General features: G+C 42.8%; 1 protein-coding gene across 9 annotated transcripts in view; it reads left to right on the top strand.

The window, feature by feature from the left end:
* The window catches only part of TIAM1 (TIAM Rac1 associated GEF 1), a 258,960-nt gene that overhangs the window by 195,746 nt on the left and 37,498 nt on the right, over positions 1-25,716 (top strand). For 8 of the 9 annotated variants that reach the window (XM_086413073.1, XM_086413036.1, XM_086413046.1 and 5 more), the window contains 4 exons: positions 7,755-7,858; positions 19,928-20,107; positions 21,507-21,575; positions 21,855-21,980. In XM_086413073.1, coding sequence (XP_086269199.1) covers positions 7,755-7,858; positions 19,928-20,107; positions 21,507-21,575; positions 21,855-21,980 — 479 coding nt within the window. Of the gene's footprint in view, positions 1-7,754; positions 7,859-12,473; positions 12,908-19,927; positions 20,108-21,506; positions 21,576-21,854; positions 21,981-25,716 lie in introns of those variants that run through there. The other variant, XM_086413077.1, reaches the window with a different exon arrangement.

Genomic DNA, 25,716 nt, shown 5'->3' with positions numbered 1-25,716 from the left:
TCCAAAGAAATCCCAGAGCTGATCTCCTTCAGAATGGACTGGTTGGATCTCCTTGCAGTCCAAGGGACTCTCAAGAGTCTTCTCCAACACCACAGTTCAAAAGCATCAATTCTTCGGCTCAGCTTTCTTCACAGTCCAACTCTTACATCCATACATGACCATAGGAAAAACCATAGCCTTGACTAGACGGACCTTTGTTGGCAAAGTAATGTATGTCTCAGCTTTTGAATATGCTATCTAGGTTGGTCATAACTTTTCTTCCAAGGAGTAAGCGTCTTTTAATTTCATGGCTGCAGTCACCATCTGCAGTGATTTTGGAGCCCCCCAAAAATAAAGTCTGACACTGTTTCCACTGTTTCCCCATCTATCAGGTCACAAGAGCAGCCCAAATTCATGGGGTGTGGAGACAGACACAGAGATCCATGCTTACAGGAGCAGGAAGAATCATCACTGTCATCTTTGCTGCCTTTTCTCTGTCTCTCCTCTTTTATTAATTTTTATCTTCAGTTAAGGGCAGAAGCAGAGCCAACGGGGTGAAAAAAGAATATATGTTTTAGAATCAGATAGACCCACACTTATTGATTCATAGGACTTCTTTTATATTCTAGATATTCATACTTTTGCCAGTTATACGAGTTGAAGATAACTTTTCTCGGTCTGCAGTGTATCTTGTTGCCCTCGTGTTGCCTTTTGACAAAGGAAAGTTTTTAATTTTAGTAAAATCTGATTTTCTGTTTCCTAGGATTTGTGCTTTTTTCTCTCTTGTTTAAGAAATCCTTCTCTCTCTCCCCTGGGTAACAAACATTTTCTTCTGTTATTTCCTGCTGAAAGATTTATATTTTGAACTTTTCCCTTTCTGGTTTATACTTCCCTGGCACTGATTCTTGTGAATGATGGGAGTTAGGGTCCAGCTTTTTGTTTCCCCATGTGGGTAGTCATTATCAAATGTTCCATTCTTTTCCCCCGGATCTGCAGTGCCACATCTGCTGTGCATCACACTTCCACACATGGGTGGGGCTGTTTCTGGGACTCTCTGTTCTGTTAGCCTGTCTTCTTGCTAATTCTGCACTGCTTTGTATTACTGTTAACTTTAAATGCATGCTGATATCTGGAAGGGGAAGTACCCCAGTCTCGCTTTTTCTTTCCCCGCCGCACCCCTCTAAAACTGTCTTTGGTATTACTGGCCTTTTGCTCGTTCATAGCAAATTTTGTTCCAGAAATAATGCTGCCAGTGTGGTCTGTCTGAATTCAGATCCCTCGCTATTTGTTGAGATTTATATTATAGCCTCATATGTGGCCTGCTTGCCTACATTGCTAATCCTTGGAAAAAACATGCATCCTCAAATTCTTGTGCGTAGGGTTTAAAATACACTCGTGGGTCAGGCTCAATAATTCTTGATGTTTACCTCTTCTGTAGTCTGACTAAATCTATTTTGTCTGGCATTTGAAGAGCATTCTTTACGTTTGCCTGATTTTCTACCCCGATACTTTCAGTCTTCTTTGTCTTTTTTGTTTAGTCTATTTCTTATGTATAGCATGTAGGTGAGGCTTTGTGTGACGTTATTTTGGTTTTTATCTAAACATGAAGTTTAATATTGCATTTAGTCTACATCACATTTATTTAGAAGATCCACATATCTTGGCTCGTTTCTCTCATCATATTTTGCTATCTTGACCTCGTTTATCCTTCCTGCCCTTTCTAGTCCTCTTCTGGGTTGAATTTCTAAATTCCACTTTCCCCTTTCAACTTACACAATCTAATTATATTCTATTCAGTGGTTGCCCTTAATTTTTTTTTTTTGCCCTTAAAATTTTAACGTCTCCTGAAGCATAAAAGGATCGTGAAATGATTTAAGTACAGTCACCCACCATGGCTTGAGTTTCGTCTTGTGTTTTTGGAACAAATGCCTTTTGCATGTGTGCATGAAGTGTCGTGACTTGCCTGTTTGTGTTGTGTTGTTCAGCCGCTCAGTCGTGTCCAGCTCCTTGTGACCCTGCAGCAGCAGCACCCCAGGCCTCCCTGTCCTTCACCATCTCCTGGAGCTTGTCCTGTGTGTATATCAGCTCTTATTTATCATCTCACCTTGTCTACCAGATTATGCATGTGTGTGTATACATATTTTCCCACCCAAAATACATCCTTTAGAGAATTTTTTTAGGAAAGTTCTGTATTACTAAGCTTTCTCACTCTTTGTCAAATGTTTCTTATTGTAAATTTTTCTTCTTGAACACTATTTTGACTTGATATTATGTCAGTCTTGTGTTGACAGTTTGAGAATTTGAGGATGTCTGTGCTTTAGTGAGGTAATGTCTTCAAATAGGCCTTTCAAACGTCTTTCTTAAGCTTTTATTCTTATCCATTGAGTGCTTAATTTCACTGTTTACAGCTCTCATTTCTAAAAATTTTACAAATTTACCTAATCTTTTTTGAAAGTCTCTCTTTTGTTGTTCCTTTTTCTTTTTTTTTGCAGCATACTCATTTGACAATCTGATATTTACGGTATTATTCCTAGGAAATCTCCTTCTGCCTGTTGTGGCTGCTGTGTCTCCATCATGGGGAGCTGGTTCTCCTTGTATTGTATAATGATGGATTGTGGTTCTTGTTGGACCAAGCTTATGCCTGACCATTAATATGAAACCATCATTAAGGGTGATTCCCTCCAGAACAGACTTGTTTCTTGCCTTCTGCCAGAGGCCCTTGGAATACAAATTTAGAGAAACTTTAAGGCAGTTTTTCATCTTGAGTATCACGTACTGAATGTTTGTGTTCTGCCAGATTTCCTACATTGAAGTCCTAACCCACAACGGGAGGTTTATTAGGAGTTGGGGGCCGTTGGGAGGTAATTAGGTTCAGATGAAGTTACCGGCTGGGGCTCCCATAATGGGATTAGTGTCCTTGTAAGAAGAGGAAGAGAGACCAGGGTTCACCCCTCTCACCTTGCACACACAAGGAGAGGTCGTGTGGGTACCAGGGAGGTGGCAGCCATCTGCCAGCCAGGGGAAGGGCCTCACCCTGGAAGGAATGCATTGGCACCCTGATCTTTGACTTCCAGTCTCTAGAACTGAGACAAATAACTGTCTGTTGTTTAAGCCCCCCAGTCTGCGGTCTTAATTTCACCAGCCCGAGTAGACGAAGATGTCGGAGTCTCCAGAATGGAGGACATAGTGTAAATTTGAATCTCCAGCACCCGTGGGGCCAGCCCGTAGGTCTCGTCTCCAAGAAGCGCCCCCCCCTTTCTCCCCGCTCTTGTATCCCAGAGTATAGGCAGAGTTAGATCAGCTTCTTTTTCTTTCTTTTTTCTCTTTCACATGTGAGTACTTTAATTTTTAATCTAGTTTTAAATTTTTGTTGGAACATAGCTGCTTTACAGTGTTGTGTTAGTTTCTCCTGTATCGCCCAATGAAGCAGCCGTCCGTAAACATGTTATCCCCCGCCTTGTGTGTCCTTCCCGTTCAGGTCACAGCAGTGCATTAAGTAGAGTTTCCTGTGCCATGCAGTATGTTCTCATCAGTTGTACCTGTTTTATACATTTGTTGTCTGTTGTTCAGCTGCTCAGTCGTGCCTGACTCTCTGCGACCCCGTGGACTGAAGCACGCCAGGTTTCCCTGTCCTCCACTGTTTCCCGGAGTTTATTCAAACTGACGTCCATCAAGTCAGTGATGCCATCCACCCTTCTCATCCTCTGTTGTCCCCTTCTCCTTCTGCCCTCAGTCTTGCCAGCATCAGGGTCTCTTCCAGTGAGTCGGCTTTTCACATCAGGTGGCCAAAGTATTGGAGCTTCGGCATCACTCCTTCCAATGGAGTACACAGTACTTTAAAAAAAGAAAAAAGTCTTTTTCTGTCTTTTCAGGGTGAGCGTATAGTCCTTCAAGAGAACCCTATGAACGTGGGAGATTTGGTTGTAACTCCCTGACTTGTACTGACCAACACCTGTTTTCTGTCTTCTGACTTCAGTTAAAGCCAAGGCCTCCAGGGCTGTGTTCCCAGGTGGCACTGATTCTGCTGGTGGGCTGTGTTCGCGTGTCTTTTTGATTGTGACAGTGACTGGGGAATGCAGACGGTGTTCCGTGCCCAGGCCCAGGGAGGTTAGTGCCCTGTGTACCTGCCACGTGTAGTTTTCTTCCCAAACGTTGTCCCCTCCTGACACCAACAGCATCCCACCCCCTTTAGGAAACACTGCGCTGGAGGTAGATATGGAGTTTGGAGGTAGATGGTGAGTTATCTAGCCCTGCCATGGCTTTGGGACGGGCCCACTGCTCCAGCTTCCTTTGTCTTCATTTTGGACTCTGGGGTTTCTTAGAGCTCAGCTTTACGTTTAAAAAGGATTCAGGGGGCCTTCCCTGGTGGTCCAGTAGTTACTGCTCCCTGCTTCCACTTCAGGGAGCAGAGGTTCGATCCCTGGTTGGGAAACTGCCCACATGCTGTGCAGTATGAGCAGAAAATAATAATAATAAAAATGAAATAAAAAGGATTCTGTTCTATTTTACTTAGCATTTGTAAGTGTTTTTGTAGAATTAGGGTGGGGGGTTGCTTCCTTTTCAGGATACCTGGCCTGTGTTAGCAATGGAAATCCTTTCATTCGTTTCCCACTGTTTTGTGAGCATCCTCTGACCCCAGGCATTATAATGTGCAGTGGGGATATGCAGGGTCACGGCATCTGGCTGTACAGAATGGGGGTTACCATTGTGCAGACTGCAGCATGAAGGTGACCTCGTGTGTCTTACAGCCTGTCTGTCAGCCTACTGCTGAGGGAGCCATGGTTCCTGCCATTTCAGAGCTTAATGCTGTTCAAATCTTCTCCTCCTCTCTAGCCCCAGCATCTAGATCATTGCCCGCATTTCAAGTATTCAATCACTATTTTGCCCCCCTCTGGCGGTGACGGTATGACATAGTTGATGTCCACCAAGTTAACTGAACTTTCTTTGGCAGCTTCCACCATATTATTGAGTGGTGGTGGTTTAGTTGCTAAGTCGTGTTCAATTCTTGCAATCCAATGGACGGTAGCCCCCTTGCTCCTCTGTCCATGGAATTTATAGTGAGTTAGTAATTAAAAGAAGTGCAGGAAAATCGCAGAGCCGGAGCAAAGGCGCAGGAAGGGTGGGCACAGACAGAAACTCACAAACCATGCAAGCTTCGCTTCCTTGGTGCTCCCTTCCAGAGGAAGGGAAGGGGACCACAGGATGCAGTTCTGGAGCAAGGTTTGCTCAGGGCTTGGCTTCTTCCCTTAGTTTCCCAGTCAACCTAGAATCTGATCTGAATGTGATGCCAAACACAGGCTCATGACTGTGATGGTGTCACTGGCGTCAGGTAGCCTCTTTTCAGACTGACGCTTTCATCCCAGGAGTCAGAAAGTGGCTCCTTCTACCCATGTTTCTTCTCTTTCTTTCCTTTTCTTTTATCTGGTTACAGTATGGTGCTGTAGTCCCTGACCTAGTGCCTGGAATATTCTAATAGTCATCAAACCAATTTCTTATCAGACTAGCTAGAGGTTTGTAAATATCCGAGAGACTTGTTGCTCCTGGTCTGGTCCATGGACCTGCAGTGTTGATTGGTATCATGGAGTATGTAAGAAATGCAGAATCATAGTTCTGACCCTATTCTGTTTGAATCTGCATGACAGAAATCCCCAGGCAGCTCAGATGCTTTTTAAATTTGAGGAGCCTCCCAGAGGAAAGTGATCTTAATGTTCTTTTCCCCAGCACAGGGCTTACCGTAGCCAACCATTGTAGTCAACCCTTTAGTCACTAAGTCGTGTTCGACCCCATAGACGGGAGCCCGCCAGGCTCCTCTGTCTGTGGGATTCTCCAGGCAAGAATACTGGAGTCAGGACTTGGTAAAATAGGAAAGAAAGTTGCCTGCACTTCTGCATGGAATATGGTGGAAAGAGTGGGTGTTATAAGATGTTTGAGGTTTGCCAGATGATGTCTATGAAGCAGTTATTCGTGTTTTTTAAATAATTGTATTTATTCATTTTTGGCTGTGTTGGATCTTCGTTGCTGTATGGGCTTTTCTGTAGTTGCAGTCCATGGGGGCTACTCTTCATTGCAGGGCACAGGCTTCTCATTGAGGTGGCTTCTCTAGTTGCAGGACATGGGCTCTAGGGCGAGCAGGCTTCATTAGTTATGACACGTGGGCTCAGTAGTTGCCACTCTCAGACTCTAGAGCGCAGGGTCTGCAGTTGTGGCACATGCCTTAGTTGCTCCACAGCATGTGGGATGCTCCCAGCCCAGGAACTGAACCTGTATCTCCTGCATTGGCAGGCGGATTCTTAACCATGCAACCACCAGGGATGCCCCAAAACAGTTATTTTTAAAATGTTCTTCTCAAAATGCTTTATTCAGTTGTCCTAGCAATTAATTGATCCAACAATTAATTTGTTGATTATAAATCAATCGAATCTCCTAATTTAATTTTATTTAAGTTTTATTATATGTATTATGGGCTTCCCCGGTGGCTGAGTGGTAAAGAACCCATCTGCAATGCAGGAGCTCCAGGAGACATGGGTTCTGTCCCTGGGTTTAGGAAGATGCCCTGGAGGAGGGCATGGCAACCCACTCCAGTATTCTTACCTGGAGAATCGCATGGACAGAGGAGCCTCATGGGCTACAGTCCATAGGGTCGCAAAGAGTCGGACATGACTGAAGCAGCTTACCACGCATGCGTATATATCATAAATTATTGTATTAGCTGGGCCTGTGGTGACAGACACCTTGGACTGAGTGACTTAACCAACAGACATTTATTTCTCCTAGTTTTGGAGCTGGGAAGTCCAAGGCCAGGCTTGTTGTTGAGGGCTCCCTTCCTGGCTTGCAGGTGGCTGTTTTCAGTGACCTCACAGGAGAGGAGGGGAGTTCTGGTTTCTCTTCCAGTGACACTAATGACACTAATCCCATCATGGAGGTCCACTCTCAAGACCTCCTCTAAGCCTCCTTAGCTCCCAAATGCCTCATCTCTAATACCCCACTGGGGGTTAGGGCTTTACATATGAATTTGGCGGGGGTTGGGGGGGAGCGGTAAACATTCAGTTCAGTTCAATTCAGTTGCTCAGTCATGTCTGACTCTTTGTGACCCCATGAACTGCAGCACGCCAGGCCTCCCTGTCCATCACCAACTCCCAGAGTTTACCCAAACTCATGTGCATTGAGTCGATGATGGCATCCAGCCATCTCATCCTTTGTCATCCCCTTCTCTTTCCGCCTTCAATCTTTCCCAGCATCAGGATCTTTTCTAATGAGTCAGTTCCTTGCATTAGGTGGCCAAAGTACTGGAGTTTCAGCTTCAGCATTAGTCCTTCCAATGAATATTCAGGGCTGATAAACATTCAGTCCATAGCAAATATTGTGTATTATAAAATATATATTGTAATAGTAAAAATGTATTATAAAGTAATAATAATAGTGGTAATGATAAAGACAGCTAAACTAGCATGTATTGAACCAGGGTCGTGGCGCCCATACTTGGAGGGTTTAACAATATATGGACACATCATAGGCTTGAGGCTATCCAGTTGGCTTGGTGCCAGGGAGATGCAGGTTCCATCCATGGGTCCAGAAGATCCCCTGGAGCAGCAAATGGCAACCTGCTCCCATAGTCTTATCTGGGAAATCCCATGGACAGAGGAGCCTGGCGAGCTGCAGTCCGTGGGGTCGCAAAGAGTGGGACATGACTGAGCGCACGTGAGCTTGACGCCATGCTCCCTTGCCCTTGTGGCGGTGGCTGTATGTGCTGACCCGTGTGTGATTTCATCTTGCAGGCCACAGCCTCTGCAGCGAGCAGGGCAGCAGTGCTGAGGCTGCTCCGGAGGACGTGGAAGGGCCGGACTTGGAATCCTCAGATGATACTGATCACAGCAGCAAGGTGAGAGATTTCCATTTTCACATCCCATGTCTCGAACCACCAAAGAATCACAGCTGACACGTCACCTCTGCAGCTGTGTGTAGTGGGAAGGCCCCTCCACGGGACGGAAGTGTTTCTACTTCTGAGAGGTCACTAAATAGGATATGGCATCCTAATGATAGCCGTGAGAACAAACCCAGATGTGACAATATAAGCCAGAGCTCACTCTTAATGAACTAAAGTCTGTGTCCATCCTGTTTCCTTCTTATGTCCTCCCTTTCTGTATGAGGAAAAGGCATCATGAGTGTAACTGGGTCAGGTATACTTTCCTGCTACTCACGGTTTCTATAAGGAACCGCATTTGCATGATCTCTGTTTAGTTCTTGTGAAGAGCGAACATCTTTTACATTAAAGGGAAAGAGACCATCGATTTGTCCATCCAAATACAGCGTGCTCAGCTGCTTGAGCGCTGTGACGATGTTCTTATTCTGACTCTTGGGTGCTGTTATGAGTTTGTTTTCCATAATTCATCATGCTTTATTTCCACTTCCTAAAGTGTTCCATGTGTCAGTAACCTCTTTTCATCACAGGGTCCCAATTTAAAACCTCTATTACCTATAGCCGAAAGATGCCTCTGCAGCAAAAAGCATGTGTGATTATGTCCGTATTTATTCATCTTTTTTTTGAGAATGTAGTTGACATATTTATGTTGGTTCCCTTGCTTATCAATATTGCTTGACGTTTACCAGTCATTTAACCTGAACAAATCATATAACTTTAAATTATACTTTTGTTTTCTCATCTACAATATCAGGGTGCTTCTTGCCCTTGTCCAGTGATTGGATGATGCAGTGGGTCAAAAAATATAACTGATGCTGTTAATGGAAAAGGGAAGTCGCTCAGTCGTGCTTGACTCTTAGCGACCCCATGGACTGCAGCCTACCAGGCTCCTCTGTCCATGAGATTTTCCAGGCAAGAGTACTGGAGTGGGGTGCCATTGCCTTCTCCAGGGGATCTTCCCGACCCAGGGATTGAACCTGGGTCTCCCGCATTGCAGGCAGATGCTTTACCATCTGAGCCACCAGGGAAGTCCACTGTTAATGGAATTAGACTTAATAGGAAAAGATTGTTTTAAAAACCTGCATTTCTATGTGCATGTGTTTGTGTCTCTTTTTGTCTTCATATATCTTTGTAGGACTTTCTTTTTTAAAAAAATTTATTTATTTTTTAATTGAAGGATAATTGCTTTACAGAATTTTCTTGGTATACATATGTCCCCATAGGTATACATAAGTCCCACATCCATATGTAGGACTTTCTTGAGTGCCTGTGTTTGACTCTCTTCAATATCTTTTTTTTACCCATATGTTTCTCTTTTGCCATCATAGGATCATCATTCTCAGTGTCTTAAGTTGAACACTGTAAATTTTAGTATTTGAAAGTAATTGTAACATTTATAAATTTAATATTTATAGACTGAAAGCCTTTATGTGGTCAGTTATTAATTTAAAAGCCAGTAAACGGAAATATATGTTTCATTTAAAGCCAAAAACACAGACAAAGGCTTGTTTATAGTTCCTTTTTATTTATGTGGCCTTTTACCTACTTTCTTGGGAAGGTGGGGGAGGGTGATGGCCCTTGAGAGAAATAGATATTTCCATGCAATATAAGGTATTTTGAAGGCTCTTTATTAAATCATTGTGTTATTAAGCTAAACGTGTTATTTTCAGTCTCTAATTTGATTTGGGAATACAGTATCTAAGACATTCATTTTTTAACACTTTTAAACTTGGATCCCTTTTACCTCGCTCCAGTAGCCCAGTGTTCCCCTGCCTTTGTGGATTTTAAGGGACTGTTTCCGCTTTAAATGCAGTGAGTCACGGAGGCCTTAGCAGGGCCCTCTGTAATATGAGGTCCTGGCAACAGGGAGGAAGGAAGAGGCCCAGGGTTCTGTCGCCTCATCCCAGGTGCCTCTCTGGCTTCACGGCTCTTTCTCCTGAGAGCAAAGCCCTGGAACGTGCCTGGAGCAGACAGGGTCAAACAAAGCGGCAGGAGATGCTATTCCTGGAGTTCACTGTGGAAAGGCGCAGACGGCGCTCATAAAAGAGAATTTCTGCAAAGGTATTGACAAGTTTGGGTGATGATCTGAGCATTTTTAAAGAACATACAGTGGCCTCAGTGACACCAGAGGTTAGGATCATAGTCCTTTTTTCCAGGTTGGATGTAGGAAGCACCATGATTCTCTACTTGAAAGCACTGCTTCCTAGTGTGGAGTTGATTTCAGATTTTATCTTTGTTTGAACAGTTCTGTTATTAGTAATAAATGAGAGCTAATCCATGGGGTCACAAAGGGTCGGACACAGCTGAGTGGCTAACACACAATACTTATGTGTGCTGGTGTTAGTTGTTCAGTTGTGCCTGACTCTTTGCGACCCTGTGGACTGTAGCCCGCCAGGCTCCTCTGTCCATGAGATTCTCCAGGCAAGAATACTGAAGTGGGTTGCCATTCCCTTCTCCAGGGAATCTTCCCGACCGAGGAGTCGAATCCAGGTCTCCTGCATTGTGGGCAGATTCTCTACCGTCTATAGTGTCTTGTATATATTGGGTGTTATTCTAGTATTAACCAGTCTCATCCTCAAAATACCCCTGGGAAACAGATACTGTTATTCCCTCTATTTTATAGATGATGATTTTGGAACAGAGAGGTTAAGCAACTTACTGAAGGTCACACAGCTCTGAGAGGGCAAAACACGGCTCTGTGTTCTTTACTGCTTTGCTAAAATGACCTCCTGGCCAGATGGGTATGGTCTGGTAGTAAATACCAGGTTTCAAAAAATGAAGGAAGTAGTTAATGACTGAAGTAATTAATTAATTAATAGGCCAGTTTAGATACAGTTGAACTTTGAACAACACGGGGTTGAATTGGGAGAGTCTGTTTATAGGTGGATATTTTTCCAATAGTCCATAGCCAATCTGGGTTTGATCTACAGATGCAGAACCATGGATGCGGAGGAAAAACGTGGATATGTAAGAACTATGTTTATGGGGGTGATGGGAAATGTAAGTTATATGTAGATTTTTGATTTTGAAGATGTTTCGCACCTCTAACCCCTCAGTTGTTCAAGAGTCAACTATATACTCATTAGCCACTTAAGTATTTTTCTAATGCTTATTAAGCTTTGTGAGTATCTTTTGTCATGATTTAAAGTAACAGCAAGTGTATATTTTAAGTTTCTTGATTAAGGTATTCTTTTAATATAGCTCCTATATCATTGTGTGATTTTTCTTGAGAAAAAAGCAAACATTCATTTTTAAGTTGTTGTTGTTCAGTCGCTCAGTCGTGTCTGACTCTTTGTGACCCCATGGACTGCAGCATGCCAGGATCCCCTCCCTTTCAATGTCTCCCGGAGTTTGCTCAGATTCATGTCCATTAAGTTGGTGATGCCATCCAACCAGCTCATCCTCTATCGTCCCCTTCTGCTCCCGCCCTCAATCTTTCCCAGCATCAGGGTCTTTTCCAGTGAGTCGGCTCTTTGTATCAGGTGGCCAAAGTATTGGAGCTTCAGCTTCAGCATCATCCTTCCAATGAATATTCCGGGGTGATTTCCTTAGGATTGACTGGTTTGATCTCCTTGCAGTCCACGGGACTCTCAAAAGTTTTCTCCAACACCACAATTCAAAAGCATCAAAATTTAAGTTGTAAGCTGCCTAATAGTGGAAGGACAATTTCACCTTAATTTGAATGCTCCAGACTAGGTGTAGAATATAAAAGTAAAGAGAAACAAACAAACAAACAAGTGAAATGAAACAAGTAATCATGTTTTAAAAATTCTGGCTGAATGCATGAAGACTGTTGGTTTTTGTTTAATGTTGTTGCTGCTCTTCCTAAGTGAATTGTCTTCATGAAACAGTGGGCAGGATAAGGAGAATGCATGTTGGAGTTTTGTTTTTACAAATTTTTCTGATTGCAGTTCTTGCTATGTGTGGTCTTTTGGAGTTGAGCAAATAGATAATTGTGAGTTTTGTTGCTGAGCGGTGGTGACAGGGGAATGTCACGTCCATGGGGAGGGGGGTGGGACTTTCACACTGCAGGGGCAGCCTGGCGGCCTTTCTCTCTGTAAGCCGCCTGCTTGCTCTTGTGACTGTGGGTGAGAACCTCAAAGGACCTCCTCACCACCACCTCTGCCCCCGACTTGTTTCCCTGCTTCTAATAAAAAACTCTTGTCCCTTGAAATGAATGCTAATTAGCTCCGGGCAGTCCCGTCCTGCATTCCAGACCCCTGGCAGCTGTGATTTTGTTTTCCCCGTAGTAGCTGATGTATGAGAGTCATTCATTTTCAGAGCATTTCCGATGGGAAAGCCTTCATTTATCTTTTTAACTCACAGTGTGATTGTCTTGGAAATGTTTGCTTTTGTAACAAAGCGTTCAGGGAAAACGTGAAAACATCAAATTTTGGTTTTTTTTTAAATAATAAATTGGGTTTTTAGTGCCTGCTCCTGACTTGACTCTTCGAGGGGTGTCTTCGAAGTTGTTTGAACCGGGCGGGTTTAGTATTCCTGTGCAGTGCAGGCTGCTGGCCAATCAGCTGATCTCAGTCCTCAGAGTAGAGATGCTCACATGCCAGAGAGGCTTTTTTTTTTTTTTGCATTGTTTTCTTGCTGCTTGGCTCTCCATTTCTGGAACTTCTGCTGTTTAGCCAGGTGAAATCAAAGCTTTCTTGTCCATCGGGTAGCCTTTGCCACCCTCCCAGAGGGCACTGCTGGGCAGCAGGAGCTGCTGCTGGGATCGTGCTGCTGCTGTCCTCTGTAAAGAGATGCAGCTGTAGGTAGGTCCTCGTGGCAGAGCCGGCATGGGCTGTCTGGATGAAGGATGCTTGCTCGGGAGCCCGAAGGCACTCGGTACTCTCCGAGTGTTTAAGAAACTCCTATCTCTGTGCTGAACGTGTCAGGAGGTAGAATTATCATGAGAATACCTTCCTGATGATGTCTGCATTGTGGAAAATAAAGCGCAAGCCCAGGATTGAAAACAATGGCAAGTCCAGCGATTCTGTATACCGGACGCTTCATCTGGTGAGCACTGTTTGAATTCTGGCTTTCTTGCCAGCCTTTGTTTATGTTACGACTTTCTAGCTGGTCTGTTTCCCAGTTCAAATGATGGTGATACGCTTGTCCCGTGTCTGCATCCTTCATCCTTCTGCCCTTTAGATCCCTTTGTTGAGAGAGAATTATCTATTTTAGCATGGGGGTGGGGCATCAGTAGTTGGTGTGAAGTCAAGTTTGCCTGCAATCTTTACGTGTGTCTGGTTTTTCACTTTTAAATGATGGAAAGATGGATTGTTATTATTCGTAATTATCTGAATTGCTCCCTCTTTCTTTTGGATGTTGAGAGTTTGAAGATATTTGTCTCCCTTTCCCCCTCTTGCCCCCCATAAGTTAGCCTAAGTATTCAGCAAGCGTTTCTGGAAGATGGATGTTCAGTTTGTCTCCTATAAAATTTTAAGTGATTTTGACTATTTCTACTTACTTGAGAAGGAGGTGGATTTATTAGTGTTGGCTCAGGGTATGTGTTAATGATTTAACATCAATTGACCTATATTGTATATGCCAATTCCTATGGTAATTGTTGCCACTTTCTTTTCTAAATATAATTTATATTGGAGTATTACAATGTTATACATTTACAGTGTTATGTTAGTTCTGTTGTATAGGAAAGTGAATCAGTTTTACACACACACACACACACACACACACATACATATATATCCACCCTCCTTTTTAGATTTCCTTCCATTTAGGTCAAGACAGCACAGAGTAGAGTTTCCTGTGTAATATAGTAGGGTCTCATTAGTTATCTCTTTTATGCATAGTAGTGTATATATGCCAATCACAGTCTCCCAATTTATCCCACCCTTTCTTACCTCTTTAATAAATATTTTTGGTGCGTTAATGGGGAGGAATAGTTTACTATTCATACCAGAGCCTACTGACGGTTAGATTTTGTGTCATGTAATGAAATATGAACTTGGACAGTGAGTACAGCTGTTTTACTCAAATAAGCCTTCACCTTCTTGAATTTTTCTCCTTCAGAGTTTGTTCAAAAGGAGACGGAAGAGGTAACAGAGAACTCCAGGGACTGTCGTTGTATATGATGGTCTCTGAAATGACGGAGTATGTTGCTTTGGTGTGTGTTTGTCACGAAAGGTTAAATAAAGGCTGCAAGATTTTAGGCCACCCTGGCCCCTTTTAAACCTGTAGGGGGTGTTAAATCAGGCGGACTCAAAGGACAGTTTTAGAACTCTGAACTCATCCTGAGATAGAAATTGCCTTCAGTGGTTGCATAACAGGAAGAGCTTTAACAGCTGGGTAGCCCGAGTTGATAGTGTGCACTTAAAAGCCTACCCCCTCTTTTTGTACTTTCTTTTCATCTCCCACAGGAAGAAAGCGATATTATAAACACTGCACTTCAGGCAGAAGTCAGGAAAGTAGCCCATTTCTTCCTGCCATTGTCCTGTTCATCTTCGTATCTTGGGTGGATAATTCTTCGTCCTGACGGTGGGAATGGCTCTGCCACCCTTTAACAGGTTTAAACGGGCAGCTTGGAAATGCCCATAAGAGCTTTCCATTTCTAAGATGCCTGATGGCAGTCCTCAAGCAGGGGAGAGACGTTTGGATTCAGAGAAACCGTGTCTGTCTTCTCCTTTCCAGCAGTCCTTTCACTACTTGCACCAGTTCTGAGAAACTTGGACTTTAGGGGTGTGTTGAGGACCTCTCAGGGCAGCTCTCTTTCTGGGCTGTAGTGCTTGATGTGTAAATGATCAAGATGCCGTGTAGCACTTAGAAATCGAGCAGGGAAAGCACCGCATTCGACTCCTCCTGCCTCCTGTGTCCTGGCTGAGCTACCTTCTGGAGAAGGTCCTATCAGAGTTTGATGCAAAGAAGTTTGACCCCAGTGTGGGGACAGGGAGGCTTAAGAACTGGGCTACCACGTGGAAAATCCCTAGATTAGAGGTATTCTAAAGATGACCTGCAATAGGGGAGAACCCGGTTCGATTCCTGGGTCGGGAAGATCTGCTGGAGAAGGGAAGGGATAGGCTACCCTCTCCAGTATTCTTGGGCCTCCCTGGTGGCTCAGCTGGTAAATGTGGGAGACCTGGGTTCAGTCTCTGGGTTGGGGAGATCCCCGGGAGAAGGGAAGGGCTACCCACTCCAGTATTTTGGCCTGGAGAATTCCATAGACTGTTGCAAAGAGTCGGACATGACTGAGCAACTTTCACTTTCAAAGACAACCTGCATTTCATACTTCCTTCTAAGGATTTTTTTGGGGATGGGTAATATTTTGTGAAACAGAGTTCTCAAACTTGATGACATCCTTTGAAAATAATTGTTTCCAAGCAAAACTTTCACTAAGAGCATTATAAATAACACCCCTTGGCAATATCTCACTAGTGCCACCTGGGGAGCCCATATGTACCGTATAGCTGGTTAGTCTATGTGTTCTTATTTAAGTTTACTTTATTAAACTTATTATTTAGTTAGATAACCTGGAGTCATATGGCTATGTTGACCCATTTCCTTGTGATAAACCTGAGAGTTTATACCTTGAATCAGAGAACAGGGTTGCCAGTGGAGAAACTGTCCCCGTTCCCCTCCGCCGTCAACTTCAGAGACTCCACTGGGTAAATCTGTTTTAGCATAGAAAGAAGGTGTCTTATAAGGAAGGGACGCCTAAGGCTCTGAACTCTCAGAAGAGAACTCAAGGAAATTTGGAGGTGTCTCCTGGGATGCTAAAGGTATTTCCTTTCCTATTATAACCCAGGATCTGGCTCAGGAGGGGTGTGTCAGGAGGAAGGTGAGGAAGCTGGCTGTTTGAGGTGGTGTTGGTAGGAGATGGCTAGGTGTAGAGCACCAAAGACCTGGCCTACATGACCTGAGTTCCCCCCATGGGCTTGATTAAATCAGGGTACCAAGCCTTAGAGGTGGTGAACGTGACATAGGCCAAGTCAGGAACTCTACTCACACTCTTTCTTTTTTTTAATATAAAATAAACAGCAAAAATTTATTGTATAGCCTGGGGAACTATGGGATTCCCAGGTGGCTCAGTGGTAAAGAATCTGCCTACAATGCAGGAGCCCCACAAGATGCAGGTTTGATCCCTGGGTCGGGAAGACTCCCTGAAGGAGGGTATGGCAACCCACTCCAGTATTCTTGCCTGGAGAATCCCATCGACAGAGGAGCCTGGTAGGCTACAGTCCATGGGATCGCAAAGAGTCAGACATGACTAAGCAACTTCACACACATAAAAAAAGTCAATTATACTTGCATAAAAAAAGAAGATTATCATAAGAGTATGGGCCATGGGATTGAGAAGGGAGATGGAAGTGAATAGAGACAAGGGTCCAGGTTACAGAAGGTCTAAATGTTGAAACGTGTGTCTTCCGATGATCTGCTGACAGTGGGTCTGCAGACCTGGGACCCAGGGAGCCTGGGGTTCAGTCAGCTCTACTGTCAACCAGCAAAACCGCTTCTCAGTTCCCATATTGGTATAAGCAAGCTGACCCATCTCCTAGCAGCAGAGACTGGAATTCAAGCAACCTGGGGCCCCACAGAGCTCGGATACAAGGACAAAGTGTGCCGTTCTGCTCTCTGAAAAGCAGACATCACCTGGATGACCCTCATTGAAACTCACACTCTTAAAAATGAAAACCTCCAAGTATTTATGAAGAAGTGGAGGGGATGAAAACCCAGAAACTCCATGTCATGCCTTTTGTTATTATAACCAAATAGTGCTGAGAATGGCAAGTCTGCATGGTGTGAATTGGGGGTACCAAGGGAAGTGTCCTGTTTTTGATGTGTGTCAGAGTCCCCAGGTTATAACTTGGCATGGGGCATCTTAAGGCCTGGGGCATCCTTGGTATAATTGATGAGGACATTGGATTTTGCATGACGACTTGTCTAAATGATTAAACTGCAGAAAGGTCTACTGTGTCTCTGATGGGAATACGGTGATGGATTTACATATCATGAATAATAGCCAGGATATTAATTTGCATGTAAATGGCAGGCAGCTGCTGTTAGAGCTGGGATATTTAGAAAAGCATTGTGTAAGCGAAGGTGCCAGTTATACATTTGTTGTGTTGGCGAGTGACAAATCAAAGTGACACAGGAGAGTTTGGGATCAGCTGGAGGGCATGGTACTTAAGCTGTCAGCTGTGATCATTCTCTTTCCATGGAATTTTCATTTTAGTGAGGCACACCCTCCCCTCTTCCATAATGTCTGTGTTATAATGCCTATTATAATTGCCTATTACAGTTACCATAAGATTATCTCAAAGATGTGGACATTTTTGTCAAAATGGATCTACTCGTTCCTTTTTAATTATTAAGACAAATCCATATTTTATGGTTAATATTTAATGATGACATTGAGTTTGTAAAATCCTAACATAACTAGATAAAACTTTATTTCTACTGAAATAGGCTTTGATGAAAAACTAGTAGTCTGTCTTTTTTAACAGCCTTTTTAGAATATAATTCACATGTCATAGAGTTCAGCCCATTTTGATGAGCTTTTCATCAGTCACCAAAGGGAGAATTCTTTGGGGCATATTCAGTGTTGGAAACATTGATTCCATAGGAAGCATTTAATAGTGCCATTGACAGGTAACTGATACATCCTGGCATGTAAGACCAGAGTTTGTGCTATCAATAAATAAGCTGTGTAACCTTAAGAGATTTGGATCAATAATCATGTGGATTTAGGTCCTGGCTCTCCCCTTTCCTGTCATGACATTGCTACTAATGCATCCTTGTTAGGTTCTGATTTCCCATGTCCTTGTCCTGGCTTTATTTCGGGCTTCCTTCCCGTTGGGCTATGCTAATAAGCAGAAGGCAGTATGCTAACGAGGCAAAGTCAGTATGCTAGTGAGGGGAAGGCAGGTTAATGTTAGCTGCTGTAGCCTTTCTCTGTGTTTAACAATTGCATATATGTACCACAGCTTTCTTATCCATTCGTCTGTCAGTGGACATCTAGGTTGCTTCCATGTCCTGGCTATTATAAACAGTGCTGCGATGAACATTGGGGTACACATGTCTCTTTCAATTCTGGTTTCCTCTGTGTGTGTGCCCAGCAGTGGGATTGCTAGGTCGTATGGCAGTTCTAGTTCCAGTTTTTTAAGGAATCTCCACACTGTTCTCCATGGTGGCTGAACTAGTTTGCATTCCCACCAACAGTGTAAGAGGGTTCCTTTTTCTCCACACCCTCTCCAGCATTTATTGTTTGTAGACTTTGGATAGCAGCCATTCTGACCAGCGTGAGATGGTACCTCATTGTGGTTTTGATTTGCATTTCTCTGATAATGAGTGATGTTGCCGCCGTGGGATACACTTGGTTTGGCTCCGGTGCTCTCCACAAAATGCCAACCATGACTTTCAGCTCTGTGCACTCATGGTTGGTTTTGGAAGGATGTTCTTCTCAGAATGTTCACTGTTAGGAGTGAGAAGATGGGTGATAGAAAAAGTAATTCTTTATTTGCTCTATTGGAAACACTTTGTATTTCCTGGGGGTAAACTGGACAAGAGAAGTAGGAAAGAGAAGTCCAAGAAGGCAACCACCAGTTTCAAAGAGATATACATCAAACATCTCTAGACTGGTACATTTTGAACAAATGTTAATAAACTATCAATAGATTCTGTGCTACAAAATAATAGCCTGTAGAGTAATACCATGGAGAGCTTTAAAAGATACAAACACTTGCACATCCCATCCTGGAAATTCTGATTTTTAACCAAATTTTTGGCTGCGCTCGGTCTTCGCTGCTGCACATGGACTTTCCCTAGTTGCGATGAGCAGGGGCTACTCTGGTTGCAGTGCTTGGCCTTCTCATTGCAGTGGCTTCTCTCTGGTTGCAGTGCTTGGCCTTCTCATTGCAGGGGCTTCTCTGGTTGTGGAGCACGGACTCTAGGGCATTCAGGATTCAATAGTCGCAGCACACAGGCTCAGTCACCTCATGGAGCGTGGGCTCTTTCCAGACCAGGGCACAAACCTGTGTCCCTTGCCTTGGCAGGCGAAATTCTTAACCCCTGGACCACCAGAGAAGTCCCCAGAGACTCTGAATTGATCTGGAGGGTGTGCTGGGCATTGGGAGTGGTTTAAGAGCTCCCCAGGTGATTTCTCCATGGAGCAAAGGTGGAGAGCTACTGATGCCCTGGGGTTTTCAGTGCTCCGTCTTTGGCCCTTGCTTTGAAGAACTGTTTTGCCTAACTTGGATACTTGGAATTTTCGAATTCTAGAATCCCAAACTTCCGCTTGACCCATCCTGGACAATTGGGTGGGGACTGAGCTATTGAGGTCTTGTTCAGGGCCCAATGCCCCTTAGTTTTAGCTGGAGGAGTAGGGAGGCGGCGGGGCTGGTGGTAGTAGTGGGGTTAGTCTTGGAATCTTCCTGCCTTGGAGAAGCTGGAGAGATGGAAACTTTAAAATACATAAAAATACAAGTATCTATGGTTATCTAGAAAGTTGCCTCCATGTCAGTTTTTAATAGAGACAGGGAGATGCCAAGCTTATCAAATCATCTTCCAGCTTTGCAAAGTAAATATGCATGGTGCACTGAACTGAGAGTCCAGTAGTGAATTAGCCTTGTATTTTGGGTGAAATGCCTTTGGTTGTATCTTCCTTTGATTGCTGAGCTTCTTACAGAGTAGTTAAGAACACAGGCTTTGAGTCATGCTGCCTGGTTCAGGTCTGAGCTGTGCATTCTTGGATGAGTTACTTAACTGCTCTGGACTTCCCTTGTCTCAACTGTTAAGTAGGTATGATCACAGCCCTTACTTATCACATGAACAGATTAAATGCATCAAACCAGTGCCTAATAGGCAGTGATCACTCAGTCTATGCCAGGAGTTGTTATTATGGTTGTTTGGAGCATTCAGTGAGTGCTCAGATGTGTGGAGCAATCTGGGGAAATGGGTGCTGTGATTCATGAGTGGCAGTTCGTTAACCAGGCTGAACGTCGTCAGAAGGACAGGTGTCAGGCAAGTCTCTTCGGTGAGGAATGACTTCGTCTGTCTTGCCTTTCCAACTGTGCTCTGAAGAGCACGGAACAGGTGGCCGCGTTCTGCCGCAGTCTGCACGAGATGAAGCCCTCTGACCCGAGCCCGTCCCCCCAGGACTCCACTGGGCCTCAGCTGGCCGCCATGAGACAGCTCACGGACGCCGATAAGCTGCGCAAGGTCATCTGCGAGCTCCTGGAGACAGAGCGCACCTACGTGAAGGTGCGTCTTCTCCTCTCTCCCTCCTGCGCGCGTCCTGTCGTCACTCTGAAGGATGCATGCTGGGTGTTTATACACGGATGTCCGCTGATGACAAAGCCAGATCACGGTCATGAAGGGTGTCTTGTCTCTCCTATGGAACTTGGCCTTGATTCTGAATGTTACAGTTTGCTTCTGTGTTTTAGGGAGGCATGCTTATTCTTACAGCAATTCATTGATGGAAATAGCTGATTGATTGACTCCGAAAGGAGATGATGGTGAATATTAAGTGAATCTTCTAACCTTTCTAAATAGACTGTTGAGTGCATACTAAAATTGAATTCAGTTTTGACAAATTTAAGTAGTGGTATCTTCACAATCTACTTTGAGTCGAGGCTGAAGGGTATCAGGTCTGTTTTGTGTTATAATTTGTTCTGACATTTAGTTATATTCTCGGAACTAGATCTTGTGTTCCTATATAATTTATAATATATACAATGGTTGTTTAAAAATGATTAAAGAAGACAACTTGTAAGTAATACAAACAAACTTTATTCATGAATTGGACAGTCTTCTTTTGTAGAGTTGCAAGATGGGGCAGAAGGCAAGAAGCTTTTATAAAAAGAATCAAGAACAAGGAAGAGAAAAGTAGAAAATATCTAATTGGCTAGGGCCACAAAGTCAACCTTGGTTGGGGTGAGAAGACCCAGAATTGGCTTGGTGTTTGGATATTGGTTGACTAGATATATACTACACTTCTGGTCAAGTGGTGTATTGGCAGGAACATAAAAATCATTTAAATTTTGGTTTACTGACATGACACCCCAGGCAAGAGAGGCTCCATCTGGGGCTTCGAAAGTTATTTCAACACTATATAATCTGCAATATATTCCTATAATGATATAATTAACCTAACTATGATCATTGTATGATCATATACATATGCCTCTGTATAATTTAGTTATGTTAAGTCTATGTTACAACTGTGTGATCTATTTTTAATGCTTTATCTTAGTCTTTAAGTCAGAGGTCAGCAAGTATGGCCCTTGGGCCAAATCTGGCTCTCTGCCTGCTTTTACAAATAAAGTTTTATTGAAACACAGCCACACACATTCATTTCTGTATTGGGTTGGCCAAAAAGTTCATTTGGGTTTTTCTGGAACATCTCATGACCATTTTTTTTGGCCAACCCAGTATCATTTATACTGCTTTCCTGCTGCAGCAGCAGAATTAAATAGTTGTGACAGAGACCATATGGCTACAAAGCCTGAAATATGTTGAGAAGAGGTTGGCTCACTTCTGCTTCAGTGAACCTCAGTGACCTAAAGACTGAAATGTTAGCCTTTGGGACATAATTTTTTTTTCCTTTTAGATTCTTTATATACTTTCAGATGTGCTAATCTGTTATTCTTTCAACCCTTAGGACTTAAACTGTCTCATGGAGAGATACCTAAAACCTCTTCAAAAAGAAACTTTTCTCACTCAGGATGAGGTATGGTGGCTATCGTCTGAACTTAAACTTGACCTGGTGATGGGGAAGAAATGAGGACCTCACACAATACTGAGCATTTTGAATTCATTTAATTGTAATAAATAGGTCAAGTTATTGCCTGGTGAGCTCTTGGCATGCACTCCAAGAGGAAAGAGTTGGCTCACCTTCTGATGGTGGGAGCATTACCATATGGGTAGAAAAACTTTTAAATCAGAAACAAATGAAGGGTCCACACACTAATGAAATAGACGGTTGATGAAATTCTTTTGCATTTTCCAGCTTGATGTGCTCTTTGGAAATTTAACCGAAATGGTAGAGTTTCAAGTAGAATTCCTTAAAACTCTGGAAGATGGAGTGAGATTGGTACCTGATTTGGAAAAGCTTGAGAAAGTTGATCAATTTAAGGTAAGTCTCATCCTCAAATAGTGTCAAGCTGCCTCCTAATGTCAGGAGTGAGGTATCCTGTAAGTCCAGTTGAATCTCCTGAAAATACATTGCAGGAGGAATTGTTGCTGTGGTGTTGGGTCTTCATTGGATATCCAGTGGGGTCAGTTCCTAAAGGGAGTCAGAGAGGGGAATGGACTGTGCTTGCTGATCTGGCTAAGGTAGAACCAGTGCCATTGATTTCCATTTAACTGGAGTATCTGCTGACTTCTATTTAGGAAGATGCACCTACCTTTTGTTCTATTTATGTGGGGGCCTTCGACACTGTTAGCAAAATTCGACTAGCAGTCTTGGTTTTCCAATAAACAAATTAATTTGTCTTGTTCTGGGGAACTGGTTAATAGAAATGCTTATCGTTATCCAGGAGGAAGATGGTCTTCCAGCACACAGTGTCCCCATAGCCTTAATGAGGATTTATGACTGGAGCACTCGGTGAGGGTGCTTACAGCAGGCTTCCTCCTCCTTGCTTGGCTTCCCCTTACAGAGATTTCCTGCATTGTGTTTCCAACCAACGAAGCTCATTGATTAATGCACAATGGTTTTGGCTTATGTGTCACCCTCATGGACATTTAAAAAGGTTAATGGAGATATAATTGACTTAAAACACACTGCTTATATTTAAAATGTACACTGTGATGAAATCTGACATATGTGTACACCTCTGAAGCCATCACCTCCATCAGGATAATGGGCATAATTATCTCCCCCAGTTGTTTTTCCTGTTCTTTTGTGATTCCTCTCTTCTTTTTCTTCTGGCCTCTCAGCCACAGGCAACTGTGTCTGCTTTCTGTTACCATAGACGAGTTTGCATTCTGGAATTTTATATAAATGAAATCATACAGCCCAGACATTTTTTTATGTGGCATCTTTTACTGGATAATTATATTGAGTTCCACCCATGTTGTTTCATATACCCACAATTCATACTTTTTAATTGCTGAGTAGTAATTGCATTGTGTGGATGTATCAGTACTATTGATATACTTTGTGATCCTTTCTCCTTTCTTGGGCATTTGGGTTGTTTCCAGCTTTTGGTAATTACAAGTAAAGTTGCTGTGAACATTTGTGTGCAAGTTTTAGTATGAATGTATTAAGAGATCCATGAAATTAAGAGATCCATGGAATTCTCCAGGCCAGAATACTGGAGTGGGCAGCCTTTCCCTTCTCCAGGGGATCTTCCCAACCCAGGGATCAAACCCAGGACTCCCGCATTGCAGGCAGATTCTTTACCAGCTGAGCCATGAATATATGCTTTTATTTCTCATGGATAAATACTTCGGAATGGAATGGTTGGATCGTATGGAAAGTGTATGTTTAACTTTTTAAGAAACTGCGAAACTGTTTTCCAGAATGATTGTGCCAGTGTGCAGTTCCACCAGCTATTCCTCCTCTTTCTTTCAGCAGGGTCAGGTCACTCTTTTTAAACGTAGCCAGTTTAGCAAATATGTGGTGGCCCTTCATTATGGCTTTATTTTAATTTCTCTAATGATATGATGATGCATATCTTTCTATGTGCTAATTTGCTTTCATTATAGCCTCTTTGGTGAAATGTCTGTTCAGATCATTCACCCATTAATTATATTGGATTGTTATCTTATTATTGAGTCTTGAGAGTTCTTTGAAAATTTTGTGTAGAAGTCTATTACCATATATATGATTTGTAAATATTTTCTTTTGTCATACAGTATCTCTCAAAGAGCAGATTTTTTTTTTTTTAAGTTGATTTCTCTTTTTAAATTGAGTATAGTTGATTTACGGTATGTTAGTTTCAGGTATATAACAAAGTGGTTTAGTTTATAAGTGAAAATCGCTCAGTTGTGTCTGACACTTTAGGACCCTATGGACTGCAACCTGCCAGGCTCCTCTGTCCATGGAATTCTCCAGGCAAGAATACTGGAGTGGGTTGTCATTTCCTTCTCCAGATTTAGTTTATATATGGACATATAATCATTTTCAGATTCTTTTCCTTTATAGGTTATTACCAAACATTGAGTATAGTTCCCTGTGCTATGTAGTAGGTCCTTGTTGGCTATTATTTTATGTGTAGTAGTATATATATGTTCATCTCAAGTTCCTAATTTATTCCTCTGCACAGAAGTTTTATTTAAAAAATTTTTTTTGGCTACACCACATGGCATGCAGGCTCTTGGTTCCCTAATCAGGGATCAGATCTACACCCCCTGCAGTAGAAGCCTGGATTCTTAACCACTTGATCTCCAGGGATGTCCCCAGAAATTTTTGTTTTTTAATGAAATCCACTTTTTCAAATTTTTTCTTTTCTGGGTCATTCTTTTGGTATCTTATCTATGAACTCTGCCTAAAGCAGGGTCATAAAGTTTTCTCCTAGAAGTTTTGTGACGTGGAGACTTATATATTAGTCTCTTATCTGGTGTGATGGGCGACTCAAAGTCAATTTTTTGTATGTGAATATTTAATTTTTCTAGCACTGGGTTTTGAAGTGACTATCTTTCGATCTTTTTGCGTTGAGTAACTTTTGCACTTGTGTTGACTTGGGCTCAGTTGCCTGCACAGGCGTGGCCCCCGTACCCTGTGGCCATCTTCTAACAGGTGCGGAGATCTAGCTGTGTCATGTTAGTACACCTGATAGGTTTGTAGGATGAGATGAAAACTATCCTTCGATATATTTGTGTGTGTGTCATCTCTTTACAGTCCCTCTCTGCAACAGGAGTCACTTAGAATGCACACACACTTTCATATACATAAGCTTATGGGTCTATATTTATATATAGTTCTCTAATTTTATTTGGATATAATTTCAGACTTCCAGAAAGGTGACAAGAATAGCACAAAGAATTCTAAGCTATCCTTCTCCCACATTTTCCAAATGTTAACATTTGACCACGTTTGCTTTATCCTTTCTCTGGCTATCTAGTGTGTGTGTGTGTGTGTGTGTGTGTGTGTTGTGTTGTGTGTGTCTGTGTGTACAAAAGGTGTAATTTTTTCTCCTGAAAGATTTGAATAAATTACAGACATAATACCCCTTTAACTAGTAAATATAGTTTTTTTGTGTGTGTGTGGAATTGCTTGGGTTGCTTCATTTTTTTCTCGCCTCAGGGTGATTCGTGATACTGTCCATTTGAAATACAGCTTGGCTCATTGGTAAATTAATTAATAGGACAGTGTTAGAACAACATGATAAAAATGCATACAGACCTGAAAATGCTTGGTTTTAATCTAAAATACCTAACATTCATGATCTTCATTTAGCGTGCTTTTACTGTGGCATCAGTTCTTTGTGTTTAGATTCTGTTGATCACTTTAGGACTGTTTAGTTATCAGAACTGTGATACAAACATCATGGTGCTACAAGCAGAGGTGTTATTCTAGGGAGGGATTAGCGCATGATCCTTGAGCAACTTCACTCTAGAGCAGTCACGGTTGTGAATATCATTTAAGTGGAACCCTCTGCTCCGACCTTCACCTCACCGATTTCCTGCATAATCTGACAGTCTCCCCTCCATCTGTAAGACGTGACAGTTGATGCTCACTGAGTCCTCTCAGCCCCGGGGCTGCTCTCTGGCACTGCTGAGTTGGTTTCTCAGTCTGTGTTCATCCCTAAGCCTGTTGCTCATGGTTTCTGTGATTGCTGTTTTGTTTAAATCCTGGTTATATATTTGCCCAAAATTAAAAAGCTTGTTAAAAAGGTGCAAATTGTGTTGCCTAGAACACAAGCCCT

This window comes from Bos grunniens, chromosome 1 (assembly GCF_055505025.1).
Source record: "Bos grunniens cultivar Pamir isolate PY7600 chromosome 1, Bosgru_T2T1.0, whole genome shotgun sequence".
NCBI classification, from domain to species: domain Eukaryota; kingdom Metazoa; phylum Chordata; class Mammalia; order Artiodactyla; family Bovidae; genus Bos; species Bos grunniens.
This window is presented reverse-complemented; position numbering and strand designations above follow the sequence as displayed.